Below are 13,301 nucleotides of genomic sequence, written 5' to 3'. Positions count from 1 at the left end.
CAGCTGGTGGCCAATGAAGTGGCTAAGCATTCATCATGCCCCAGATACACTGTTGTCCCCCACATCCATGGGGGATTGGTCCTGGGACGCCAGCAGTGACCCAAACCATGGATGCTCAAGTCCCGTAGATAAAGTGGCATAAGATTTGTATGTGCATATCCTCCTGTAAACTTAATGTATTTTTCATTTGATTTGAAAGCGAGAGAGAGAGAGAAAGAGAGAGAGAATGAGAAAAACACCTTTTGTCTACTGGTTCATTCCCCAAATGCCCGCAGCAGTCAAGGCTGTGCCAAACTGAAGCTGGAGCCCAGTGCTCTGTCTGGGTCTGCCTACGTGGCTGGTAGGGAGCCAAGTACTTGACCATAGTCTGCTGCCCTCCAGAATGTGGGTGCAGTAGCAGGAAGTTGCATCAGAAGTAGAGGAGTCAGGACTTGAAGTAGCACTCTCATATGGGATGCAGGCATCCCAAGCAGGGACCCAGCTGCTCTGCCACTTGCCCCCTCCCTCCTGAATACTTTGAGTCAATGGTGAATTTCTTACAATCCCTAACATAATGTCAATGCTATATAAATAGCTGTTACACTCTATGATTTTGGGACTAGTTACAAGAAATAAAAATATGTACATGCTCAGTATGTATTTTTAAATTTTTTTTTAGTGTTTTTGATCTTCAGTTGGTTGAATCCCCAGCTACAGAACTCCTGGGTCCAGAGGGCTGACCAGGAGAGAGCAGTTTGGTGAAGAACTGTTTAGCACCATCAGGCAGCTCAGCTTGCTACCTTCCTCTTTCCCAAGCCTCTGTATTTTTCCCGAAATATACCAGACTCCGTTGTGAGCAGAGCAGCTCTGCTGTGCTTTGATTTTATTTCCCATCTCTTCTCCGCTTCCTGTGAAAACCCATCAAGGGATGTCCTAATGACTTCTCTGGAGGGGCTAAAGGTCAGAATTTCTCACCCTCCCCCGCCCATCGCAGGCCACACTGCTCATGGCCGAAGGCGAGGTTTTCAGGCAAGTTCCTTCCGTTTCAGAAACCTCTCACGGGATTCCCTTCTTGCATAAAGTCCATGCATTTTTTTTTTTTTATTGTACCTCTCATACCAACTGAATCTGATTGGCAGGTTTTTCCATCTTTCATATGTCCTTTTCATCTGATGAGCACAGGATCTGTTTCTCCGACCACTTAGAAGTATTCCTGTCCACGCTCTCAGAGTGAGTCCTCCCAGGGACCTGCCATGGACCTGGCGTGGCCAGCAAGCAGCTCTCTGACGGAATTAAGCCAAGAGCTTAAGACTCTGAGCAAACTGCGCCTTCAGGTTTCCTGGCAGAGAAGCTGCTTGGAGTATCTGCTGGCTCTATCCTCTCTGCTCATTCATCTGAGAAATATTGATTAAGCTCCTACTCTCCTCCCTGACCAGCACGTGCCTTGCTTTCCAGTGTGGTCTTTGAAGCTGAAATCTAGCTTACCTTGGAAGGCAATTTTCAATCTGGCCTCTATCCAAGTATCTTATCGTGACTCTTTCTAAATCAAGATACCATGTGATGACACTGGGGAAGTAGTTCCTCGCCAGGAAGTTAAAAATAAAACTGTGAGGCAGTGCGTGTTTCCATAGCTTTATTGGAACACGATGGTAACGCAGAACATGGATTTGGGGTCCCACCACAGATGTTCCTCCCCCAGGCAGCATGCACCCCGCTTCTGCAGCCTGCAGAGGCACCAGGAGGCCTCCAGAAAGGCGGGGGTGGCTCTGAGACAGACTTGTGGGAGCCCTCTGCAGGGGCAGGTGGCGTGTGGGCACGTGAGTTGGAGCTCCGACCATCTGAGTCTATAATCAGGCACACCAGGCAGGTCTTCCGTCTTCAACTCCTTAGCTGTGACTGAGAGAGCCACCTGCCCTCAGAATCCTGGAAAAACCTCGGGGGAGGGTATTCTGGAGGCTTCCAAAAGGAATTCAGTCGAGGGACTGAATGTCTCTGGGAGCTCATCAGGGCTTACTTGGAAGGTAAATTGCTTAAAGTATCAGCTTTGCCTGCTGCTCTCTGTGCTTTTAATCGTCTCTGCTCATTCAAACAACCAATACTGAAATGCTACTATGTATGTGCCAAACACTCTTCAAGGGCCAAATAGACAACGGCCAAGGGCAACAGGCGGGCCCTGTGGCCCCATGTGTAGGGAGACAGATGACATTCGAGGAGTCACACAAGTGACTGTGACATCCATAAGCATGCCAATGACTTCCATCCAAAGTTCTGAGGTGTCTGTGTGGCAGGCAATGGAGGGCCAAAGAGGACTTCCTCAAGGAGGTGACATTTTCGCTGAGATCTCCTGGAGTTAAGTGGTCTAAGGGGCAGCAGGAACATTTCAAGGCATAAAAACAGCATTGTGCGTGGCCTGGGAGCTGGGAAGAGCGGAGTGAATGAAATAAATGAAAAGGAAAAGGCCAGTAGGGTTGGAGCGTGGAGAAGGAGGGAGCATAGCATAGGAGGACGATGGAGGGACAGGTGGGGGCCGACCACACAGGGCCTGAGCTTCATGTGGACCATGGTTTTCTTTCCATGTGTGTGATGTGATCAGGTTTGCATTTTGCACAATCCACATTGGCTGTTGAATGGGAACTGGGCAGGGGGAACGAGAGTGGAGATGAGGGCTTGGAAGTTCTCCCAGTGGAGACCATGATAGTTGGGTTGAGTGATAACACGGACGGTGGAGAAAAATCAAGCAGACAGTGGACTCAAGAGGGTTAACCATGAGAACTGGGGCAAAGGAAGGTGCCGGAGTTGACCTTCAGCCTTTGAAATCCACAGTGGGAGAGGAGCAGGTGCAGGTGCAGGGAGAAGGTGGAGAGTATAGCTACAGACATGTTAAAGGCGTGGTCCCCTATAAACCCCCAGGTGGAGACGTCGTGTAGGCAGCAGTGGCTCCTTGAGGAGTCTGGCCCACAGCTGCAAGGCTCTATGTAATCCCCTGTGCCTCCCAACTGTGGTCAAGGCAAGGTCACAGAGGGAGGACACTGGAGTGCAGAGGAGGCCCAGGATTGAACCTGGGGAAAAGGCTGTATGTAATTGTTGGATGGAGGGATGGTGTGTTGTACCCTTTTGGCCTGGAAGTCATGGGTGGACAGGGGAGGGTCTTAGAAGTCTGGGGAAGAGAGTGTGCCCGGGAGGGGTGGTGGTCAGCGAGGAGACATGCCACCGAGGAACCCTGGGGTTTTGGAGACGCTCTCACCTCTCTGAGGGTCCCATCTTCTTGGAGGTCTCTTCCACAGTCTTGTAAATAGGAAAGGGGAACTTTCCCCCTTATCCAGAGGAGAGAAAAAAAGCCTTTTAGAGGGACCAGGTGATGTGGCCAAGGTCAAGCAGAGGCGCTGGTGGATCAACCTCGCCTAGTCACAGCCCTTGGATTTCCCCCAAATTCCACCTCCTCTTCCAGGACACAGAGACAGACAGACAGACAAACACACTTTCTCCAGCAAGTCCATTGCATATCACTTCTCATTGTGGACAAACGCCAGAGAGGGTCAGGCTATAGCATGATGGGATCCCTGGGCTCTGGGGGTCTAACCTTGCTGGGCAGAGGGCAGTCTGAGTCCAAGAAACATCTGGACCTATCTCCGGGGAGGCAGTGTCCAGTCGTGTCAAGAGCATGGGCTTGATGTCTGACTATTCACCCATCTTCCCACTCATTCACTCTTACTCATTCATTCAACTAATATTTTTGAATGCTTCCTGTGTGCCAGGGACACTTTTCCTAGCTGAGCGGCTTTGGGACATCCCCTTCGGTCTCTGAGCCTCCGTTTCCACCTCTGTAATGTTGGGATGGTGATCTTTATTCTGAGTACATGTGGTTCTAAGGATTATGGGACCTCACACAGATGAAGGACCTGGTGCATAGTAGGTGCTTGTTACAGGCTAATTCCCTGCCCTGCCCTTTTTTTTGTCTTTCCCATTCCTTCATTCTGTAGCTCCCACGAGGGAGTGCGAGGACAGTCCCGGCTGGCAGCACCTTCCACATTACCCAGAGGACACACATGCTCCTGCATGCACACAGCCGTGCGCAGGTGCTCACATGCCCACCGTGCCTCCTGCTATCTCTGTTCACGACTCCTAGGGCCAGCATCGATGCTGAGTTTTGAACCCATCGGATTCGGCATGCTCAGGCCCAGAGGCATCCTGGGCATGAGTCTGGGAGGCCGGGCGTGGGACTTGGTGTTCTGCCGGAGGAGCGAGCACCCCAGCACTCTGCTGTGTGTTCTGGGAGCCCCCCGACTCGGGCTCGGGTGCATCCTGGGAGCTGGGTCCTGAGAGGTTCCAGGAGTTCAATCTTGGCGACCAGGCGCAGCATCGCAGTGTCCTCAGCAGCCCCTCAGGCAGTGGCTCTCTGGGCTGCTCCTCGAGGGGGCCTCCTGTGTGTCTCTGAGGGAACCTCAGCCCCCACAGGCTCTTGCAGCAGCTCAGGAGGTCGCTGGAGCGCACCGGGTGGGGCAGCGCCGGCTTCCTGAGGAGACACAAGCACAGGTCAGGGCTTTGGCGGCCATGGGCAAGGCTCCCACTGCTTTTCCTAAGCCTGGCCCGGGGGAGGGTGGGGTGGGGTGAGCCGGGGACCTCCCTTTTACTACCCAGAGCAGCCCGGGTGCAACAGGGACTTCTTTCTTTTAACGCAAAAGGAGGATCATTCCAGAAACTTGCTTTCAAATCCCAACTCTCTGTGCCCTGGGTCAAGTATCTTAGCCTCTGAATCTCACATGAGGGTAAGCACAGCCACCTTTCCCAGTCACTGTTGTTAGCTCTACCTAGACGTGTGCCACGGCCAGGGTCCTCAGAAGTGGAGAGTGCCTGTTATGAGTGCATGGATTTAGAAATTGTTCTACATCCAAATTGCTTATCTTTTAAGTCCACAAATGATTTTGAATTCCCTCCTATAGCACACACAGGCTAGCTCGTAGTAGGAGCCTAGTTCATGTCTGCCATTTCTGAATTTTAACAGAGATCACTCCTGTGTGCACTTGGCGTGCTTTGCACAAGTCAGGGAGGTTGGGAGAAGCAAATAGAGTTATTCTGCCTTGCGTGGAAATCGGTAGCAAGCAGCCTGGCATCAGGAGATCAAGTTCACTGTACTCTCTCCCCCGCACAGAGAGAGGGAGGGAGGCGCATGGGGCTTCCTCTAGAGTGCATCACACGGTGCCTGTGGATTTGCAGCCTTGATTTTGTCAGGCTCCGTGAGCAAGGACACAGCCAGCCCCCAAGTTTCCTTCCCCAGCGTCGACGCAGTCCAGCTCCAGCTGTCCCAGGAGTTGGGCAGCCTTCCACCCCACCCCCCGACATTGCACCTTCACTTGGACATCAAGGTCACATGTCTGGCATTTCGGCAGTGTCTCCTTCTGTGTTAGCAGTGTACATATTTGACCAAGCACACAGGTGTCTGCCCTTGGGTTAACATTCCAGAAGGAGCCCTTGGCTCTGAGAAAGTAACTCCCACCACAATGAATGAAATTGTGGAGGAAGAGCTCACCCTAGCCTAGGAAGTAACCACGTTTTTTTCTTTGAAAAAAATCACATTGAGGAGTCTTCTGGAGATACATGTTCATCAGAGAATAGCAGAAAATAGAGATTAACAAAAAGAAGAAAATAAATCCCCCTAATGGCCACACCTTTTACTTACATATCAATTTGGTTATTAAATACGCTTACATGAAATACATCAATCTTCCAAAGAGACTCTATATAATACACGTATACACCGTTTAAAGAATATGAAGAAGAAATCTAGTGTCCAAAATAGTTCTGTAGCCCTAAATGATATGCTATGTTGTTCGTCTTGTATTTTATTTTTAAATAAATTGAACAGGTTTTAGAAGTTTTTCTGCAGCTGACTTTTTGTCATTCTTTAACATATTTTTGAGATTAAAACTGGGTTGGGTGAGGGGTGAACCTGTGATTAAATCTGCACTGCTGTAGAGTATTCCAATGTCTGAGCATCTTCCGATTTATTTAGCTTTCTACCTGCTGATGGCCATCTGGCTGTTTCCACATTTTTTTTTTGACAGGCAGAGTAGACAGTGAGAGAGAAAGACAGAAAGGTCTTCCTTTTGCCGTTGGTTCACCCTCCAATGGCCGCCGCAGCCGGCGCACTGCGCTGATCCGAAGGCAGGAGCCAGGTGCTTCTCCTGGTCTCCCATGGGGTGCAGGGCCCAAGCACCTGGGCCATCCTCCACTGCACTCCCTGGCCACAGCAGAGAGCTGGCCTGGAAGAGGGGCAACCGGGACAGAATCCGGCGCCCCAACCGGGACTAGAACCCGGTGTGCCAGCGTGGCTAGGTGGAGGATTAGCCTAGTGAGCCGCGGCGCCGGCACTGTTTCCAATTTTTATCCTTACACAAGAAGTGCTGCTCAGAGCATCCCTGGACCTGCCCCCTGGTGCACCCTGGAGTTGAGATGCTAAGTGATGAGTGCTGGTGGCTTCAGCCATGGTTGGTGCGGCCACACTGCTTTCCAAAGTGCCTGACCCACTCCATTCCCAGCGGCAGGGCAGGAGGTGCCGCAGCGGCACCTCCTCACCGGGATCTGGGCTTGTCGGACCTCTGAAGATGCTGTCGGTCTGCTGGCTGTGAAATGGAATCTTCTGGTCTTTGTTTCTCTGATTACACATGAGGTTGCAGCCCTTTTTATTTTTATTGACTATATACATTTGTTTCTCTTCTGTGAAATGCCTGTTGAAGTCTTCTACACATTTCTTTCTCTCTCCTTCCTTCCCTCCCTCTCTCTGTTCCTTCCTCCTTCCTTCCCTCCAATGTTTATTTTTCTTTCTTTTTCTTTTCTTTTTTAATTTATTTGAGAGGCACAGAGACAGAGAGAGAGAGAGAGAGAGAGAGAGAGAGAAGGGAGAGAGACAGACAGACAGACTCTCATCTGCTGGTTCACTCCCCAGATGCCCACAGTGTCTGGGCTGGGTTAGGCTGAAGACAGGGGATGGAACATGATCCAAGTGTCCAGGTGGGTGGCAGGGACCCAGCTCCTTGAGTCGCCACCTCCTGCTTCCCAGGTTCTGTACTGGCAGGAAACTGAAGTCAGGAATGGCGCCAGCACGCCCATATAAAAGCAGGTGTCTTGACTGCTACCCCTAACGCCTGCCTCTCTTTTCCTGTCTCTTCTGACCTCCCCTTCCCCTTCCTCCCTCTCCCCATTTATCATTGGTGCACAGAGGTTTTTATGTCTGTTTAAATATCAGCTTGTGATTTGTGTTGCAAATCTCCTCCCAAGGTGGGGTTTGCTTTGTTCACCCTCTTCATGGTATCTTTTGCAAAACAGCATTTCTTAACTTTAACAGTCCTTTTTATCTCCTTTTTCTTCATGGTTTGGTTTCTGTCCTTACTCAAGCAATCCTTTCCTATCCCAATGTCATAGAAGTGCACTGTATTTTCTTCTAAAAGCTAAAATTTTGTCTTTTATATTTCAACCATTAGTGGAGTTGCCTTTTGTGTTTCATGTAAGATCCAACATCATTTTGCTCCCCTCTCTGTCTCCAATTCCAGTATCTACAGACTGATTTTCCTCACTGAGCTATGTGCTAAGTGGATGCTATATTCCTTTACACTGGCCTGCTTGTCTGTCCTTGCAGCACTAACACAAGGACTTAATTGCGCTTATTTTTTCTCCTTTATAAATGTCTTGGTTATTTCTGAGCCCGTTCTTAACCATATAAATTCGAGAATCAGCTTGTCAATTTCCATGAAGACATGGTTTTGAATGTTAATGGGGGAGAGTCCCAAAGGTACAGATTAATTTGGCAAGGACAAACCTCTTTACAACACTGAATCTTTTCATCCAGAATCTACAAGTTATTTGAATTAATGAGGGCACAACAAGGTGACTGGAACAGATAAACACACAAGACTCAGTTTTACTGCTGGAGTCCTTCTGTCTATGTGCCAGCAACACATAGTTAGAAAATGTACTCTATGAAGTGACACCACTGGACAATATCAAAACTCACAGGGCCCCCAGGTATTAATCTAACAAAATATTTTTATGAAGAAAAATACACAGTGATAGAAAGATCTCTGCTTAGGTATTCTATGCCTATTTTTCTAATTGTTTTTATAAATGGCATTTTAAAAAGCTGACCATTTTGCTGGTTAGCTTTTTGTCACTGTAACAAAAATACAGCTAATTTGGTAAAGAGGAAAGTCTTTCTTGGCTCATGATTTTGGAAGTTCAAGTCCATTTGGGTGGATTGGGTGACTCTGTTGGTTTGGCCATTGACGACGGAGGCAGATGACAATGGCAGTGTGCACAATGCAAGGACCCTGTGGCAAGCCTTCATTTAGAACTACCTTCCAAGGGCAAGCCCCCGGTAACCTAAGGGCCCTCCACGAGGCACTTCTCCTTCTCCTTTTTAAGATGTATTCATTTGTTTGAAAGGCAGAGTTACAGAAAGGCAGAGGCAGAGAGAGAGAAAGAGAGAGAGAGAGAGAGAGGTCTTCCATCTACTGGTTAACTCCCCAAATGGCTGCAATGGCCAGAGCTGTGCAGATCCAAAGCCAGAAGCCAGGAGTTTCTTCTGGGTCTCCCACATGAGTGCAGGGACCCAAGGACTTGGGCCATCTTCTACTGCTTTCCCAGGCTGTAGCAGAGAGTTGGATTGTAAGTGGAGCAACTGGGACTTGAACCAGCGCCCATATGGGATGCTGGCACTGCAGGCAGTCGCTTTACCCACCATGCCACAGCGCTGGCCCCAAGGCTCACATTCTTTCTAAGCATGATGAGTGGATTAAGTTTCTACCCTCTTAATACCACTGTGGAGTTTAGCTGCCTGCATGTGTTGGGTAGCCAAATCATAGTCAAACCATAGCAATGATGTAATTTGATTTTATGTCTGCCAATGCTGCACTGCTCTTATTCATCTGTTAGTAGGTACTTTTTGATTTCTACATAGATGATAGTTATCAGCCATGAATAACCTAGTTTTGTTCTTTTCTCATTCTTTTTTTTTTTTTTTTTTTTTTTTGGGACAGGCATAGTGGACAGTGAGAGAGAGAGAGACAGAGAGAAAGGGCTTCCTTTTCCGTTGGTTCACCCTCCAATGGCCGCCACGGCCAGCGTGCTGCGGCCAGCACACCACGCTGATCCGATGGCAGGAGCCAGGTGCTTCTCCTGGTCTCCCATGGGGTGCAGGGCCCAAGCACTTGGGCCATCCTCCACTGCCTTCCCGGGCCACAGCAGAGAGCTGGCCTGGAAGAGGGGCAACCGGGACAGAATCTGGCGCCCCGACCGGGACTAGAACCCGGTGAGCCGGCGCCGCTAGGTGGAGGATTAGCCTAGTGAGCCGCGGCGCCGGCTCAATCATTCTTATTTTTTTAATTACCTTTTTTCTTGACTTACTGCATTGATCTCCAGTAAAACACTGAATTAGGAGTGTGCTCGCCAGCCTCGTGCCTCTCCTAGCAGAAAAGCTTCATTACATTTTTCCAGGGCCAAGAGGGTTTCTTCTACTCTTAATGTGCTCTGCAATCTCCTTTGCTTTGTGTTTCAGATTGTGAATCAATGTTAAAGCTGTCCAATGTTTTTCTGCTCCGATTATATGCTTTTTCTTCTTTTACTATAATCAGTTTTATTAATGTAATTCACTTCATGCCAGAATTTGTCAAATAACTGACTTTTGATTTTGTTGCTTTTCTCTTTACTAAACCTTTGTCTTTTGGTCCGTTAATTTCTGTCTTTGTTTCTGCTGTTTCCTTTTTAAGAACTCCTGTTGGATTGACTTTGTTGTTGTTTTTCTAAAAGAGTTATTTATTTATTTGAAAGTCGGAGTTACAGAAAGAGAGGGAGAGATAGAGAAAGATCCACTGGTTCACTCCCCAGATGGCTGCAACAGCTGGGGTTGAGTCAGGCCGAAACTAGGAGCCAGGAGTTTCTTTCGGTCTCCTACGTGGGTGGCAGGTGCCCAAGCATTTGGGCCATCTTCTGCTGCTTTCCTGGGCCATTAGCAGGGAGCTAGGTCTGAAGTAGAGCAGCTGGAACACGAACCGGTGCCCATACAGGACGCCGGCACCATAGGTGGCAGATTTACCCACTTTGCCATAGTGCTGGCCCCTTTGTTGTTCTTTTTAAGTTCTAAACTAGATGCTTAGATCATTAAACTTCAAATTCGTATTGTAAAATATAAGCATTTAAGGCTAAATATGTTCCTTTGAATAGAGTTTTAACAGCATAAGTTGTGGTGTACAATATTTTCATTGTCATTTACTTTAAAATATTTTCTAATATCCATAACTACTTTATCCCATGATCTATTAAAAATGTGTTTGCACATAAGTGAGGGTTTTTTCATTGTTGTTATTTAATTTTGTTATGGTAAGATAATTCTTTTAAATATATTGATTCTGGCTTCCTTGTTTCTCAGTCAGCTTTTTTAATACTCCAGGGATGTTTAAATGGAATGTGTTGGCAGTTGCATTGTTAGAAGTACTGCTTCATTTGTTCATTAAGTTAAGCTTTTTATTTGTGTTTTCTAATTATTATATGCCCTTATTGATTTTTAAATATTCTTGATCTTCAAATGTTGATAAGTGATATTATGTTTTCTGTTAGAGTGATTGTTGGCTAACTTCTCTTTTTGGTTCTGTCAATTTCACATATTTTTATAGCTAGGCTATGTGGCATACACAAGTTTAGAATAATTATGTTCCTGGTGAATTGACCTTTTTTTTTCCAAATATGGTGGCCATCTTTATTATTTTTAATAATAAGTTTCACATAAAGTTTACTTTGTCTGACATTAATATAGCTATTCAGATTTCTTTTAATTAATATTTGACTAGTATGAGGATATTTCAAAAAGTCTGTGAAACATTGGACTAAAATTTATTTTGGTGGAAAAAACTTTTGAAATCCATGAATTAAGGTGCCCTCAAAAAGTTCATGGAAATTTGGATTACAAAAAAAAAAAAAAAACCTGCAAGAATTTCAAAATTTTCCCCACCAAAATAAACCTATCTTCTATTTTCTATGAATTTTTTGAAGTAATGTTATGTATGACTTTTTCCCATATACTTTCAACAATCTTATTTCCTTATATTTTAAGCCTTTCTTTGGTTAAAAAATACTTATTTGGGTTTTAAAAATCAAATCCGACCATCTTCATTTTTGTAATTGGCTGGTTTATCCCACTGCATTCATTGTAATTACTGATATGATTTTATTCATTTCTCCCATCTGTTTTTGTGTTTATGCTCATCTCAGATTTCCTCAATTTCCTCTGTTTTTTTTTCATACCTTGTTTTAAATTAAATACTCCACTTGCTCTTTTCTCCCTGCCACTTGGAATTTCTATCATATTTTTGAAAAAGTGATTATTGTAGGCGTTTTCACAGGCACATTTGATCTTAAACAGTCTCCTGGCGTGGAGCCCTTTCCTTCTTTACTTAGTGGCCCTTCCACGCCACATGTCAGCTGGGATGACACCGATCTGGGATTCTTGCATGGTGTAGACTGGATTAGACACATGCAGAGATACTTAATAGGTTTAGCATCATGCTAAATGGGCCCAGTGGCCCATCTTTGCCCTGAGTGGTACTGCTTAAAGGCAGGAGATGCCAAGTGGGATTCCAGGAGGAAAAACATAACACAGAATCAATGCTGTGATAAACACTTGTCATTGTCACCTGTCCATCATCAAGCCCCCTTCTCTTGACAACAACATCTTGGTTTTTCTTTGGGGTGCAACCTTCCTCACTTTCTGTCCATGTGAATGAGCCTCTGGCTCCAGGTTTGGGTCCATGACAGTTGGTTCAGAGATAAACACACAACCCATTACAGCCAGTGATGACGAAGCTTCAAACTATTTGTTGGAGTGGTGGGAGACTTCTCTGTTGGCTCCGCAAAGATGATGAGACAGGGGCTTGGATCTGCTGGTGGCTCCCTGGGGAGAATCTGACTGAGAATGAAATCAACAAGGGCAGCAGTGGAGTTGGAAGCTGGAGAAAGAACAATTCCTAATGACATTTGACCTTTTGGATCCAGCCATGCTTCAAGCTAATCTTGGGCTCTCCAGTTCTATGAATCAATCACCTATTCCCACCAACTCCCTCTCTTTTTAACAGGGTTTCTTCCACTTGCAGCTAAAAGTGTCCAGATGAGTAATATTCCTAAACACACATTACTTGGATCTGAATCTTATATTTTCACACTGAGGTCGCTATAATATGCTCGTCCACCACAGATCCTCTAAGCCTCAGCTTTCTCATCTGTAAAGTAAATTAATGACAGCAACCTCACAGGACTATTATAAAGACAACAGACAGTGAATGCCAGGGCCCCTTCCAATCCCCTCCCCTCTATTGTTTGAGGACCGATTATCAGGCAGAACCACCAGTGTACCTGCTCCCTCTTGTGCCTGTGCACGCGGTAGTCTCATTGCTTGAGGTTCTTTTCTTTTCTTCTTTGATCACTTCCTGTTCTTGTTTAAAGAAGATCCAGCCACTGCCTCCTTTCGGTAGCTGGTCTGGGAGGTCTCCCAGGATTATTGATCCCTCCTGGCTCCTAAAGGCCCTCTGTGCACATCACTGGGTTATGGGTCAGTGGCCTTGTCTGTCTTCTGGACTAAAGGAATAGTTACAGAGGCAGATAGGGAATCTTCTATCTTCTACCCCATTGTCCAGGTTTATAGAAGGTGTTCAAGAGTGTGAACCCGTGGATGCAAATTCCCAAGGATCTCTCAGGAGCAGTGAACATTTTTTTCTTCCAAGGGCTGTGCAGATAGGTATAACTATCATTTGTGGGCCATACGAAACTATGAACTTAAAGATTAGCCTGCTACAGAGTTACTGCATGCTGATTCCTGCTTGTGGTTGCCTTGACAACGGCCGGAGCAAATGCTTTCGCAGGGCTTATACAGCCTGTGGGCAGCCGTGCCCCAAGCCTGATTCCACATAGCGGTCTTCCTGTCTTCCGATTTCTCAAATCCACCAATGGTCAGAAGCAGAAGCATTCCTGTGACGTCTGTGTCTGTCTTCTTCCTGTGTCTGTGTTCTCCCGTGACAGCCTCGAGGGCAGCGAACCCTGGAGAGCCTGCCTGCGGGGACGCTGAGCCCTCCCTGAGCAGCAAGGGCAGCTGGGAGGACGTGGGAGGTTTGGAATCAGGAGTCCTGCCCTTAGCGTCGGCCCCTCACTCCTCTGCCGTGGTCTCCATCCTTACGCCCCCTTCTCATGTGGAAAATGGGATAAATCCTGGCTGTTGGAGCCAGGAGATGAGATGAGAGGGGGGAAATTTTTAAATTCCAAGGGATCCACTTCTTCTTTCTCCTTTG

General features: G+C 46.9%; 1 protein-coding gene across 3 annotated transcripts in view; it reads right to left on the bottom strand.

Annotated features, from left to right (window-relative positions):
* Nucleotides 1-1,598: 1,598 nt before the first annotated feature.
* Nucleotides 1,599-13,301, bottom strand: part of HRH2 (histamine receptor H2) — a 51,846-nt gene continuing 40,143 nt past the window's right edge. For all 3 annotated transcript variants that reach the window (XM_051843632.2, XM_051843631.2, XM_008255437.4), the window contains one exon: nucleotides 1,599-4,492. Coding sequence is in view for 2 of the 3 variants with exons in the window: in XM_051843631.2 (XP_051699591.1) it covers nucleotides 4,102-4,492 (391 nt within the window). In the remaining variant the exon portion in view is untranslated. The remainder of the gene's footprint in view (nucleotides 4,493-13,301) is intronic.

The sequence above is a fragment of the Oryctolagus cuniculus genome, chromosome 6 (genome assembly GCF_964237555.1).
Source record: "Oryctolagus cuniculus chromosome 6, mOryCun1.1, whole genome shotgun sequence".
NCBI lineage: Eukaryota > Metazoa > Chordata > Mammalia > Lagomorpha > Leporidae > Oryctolagus > Oryctolagus cuniculus.
The sequence above is the reverse complement of the archived record's forward strand: the minus strand, read 5'-3'. Positions and strand labels throughout refer to the sequence as shown.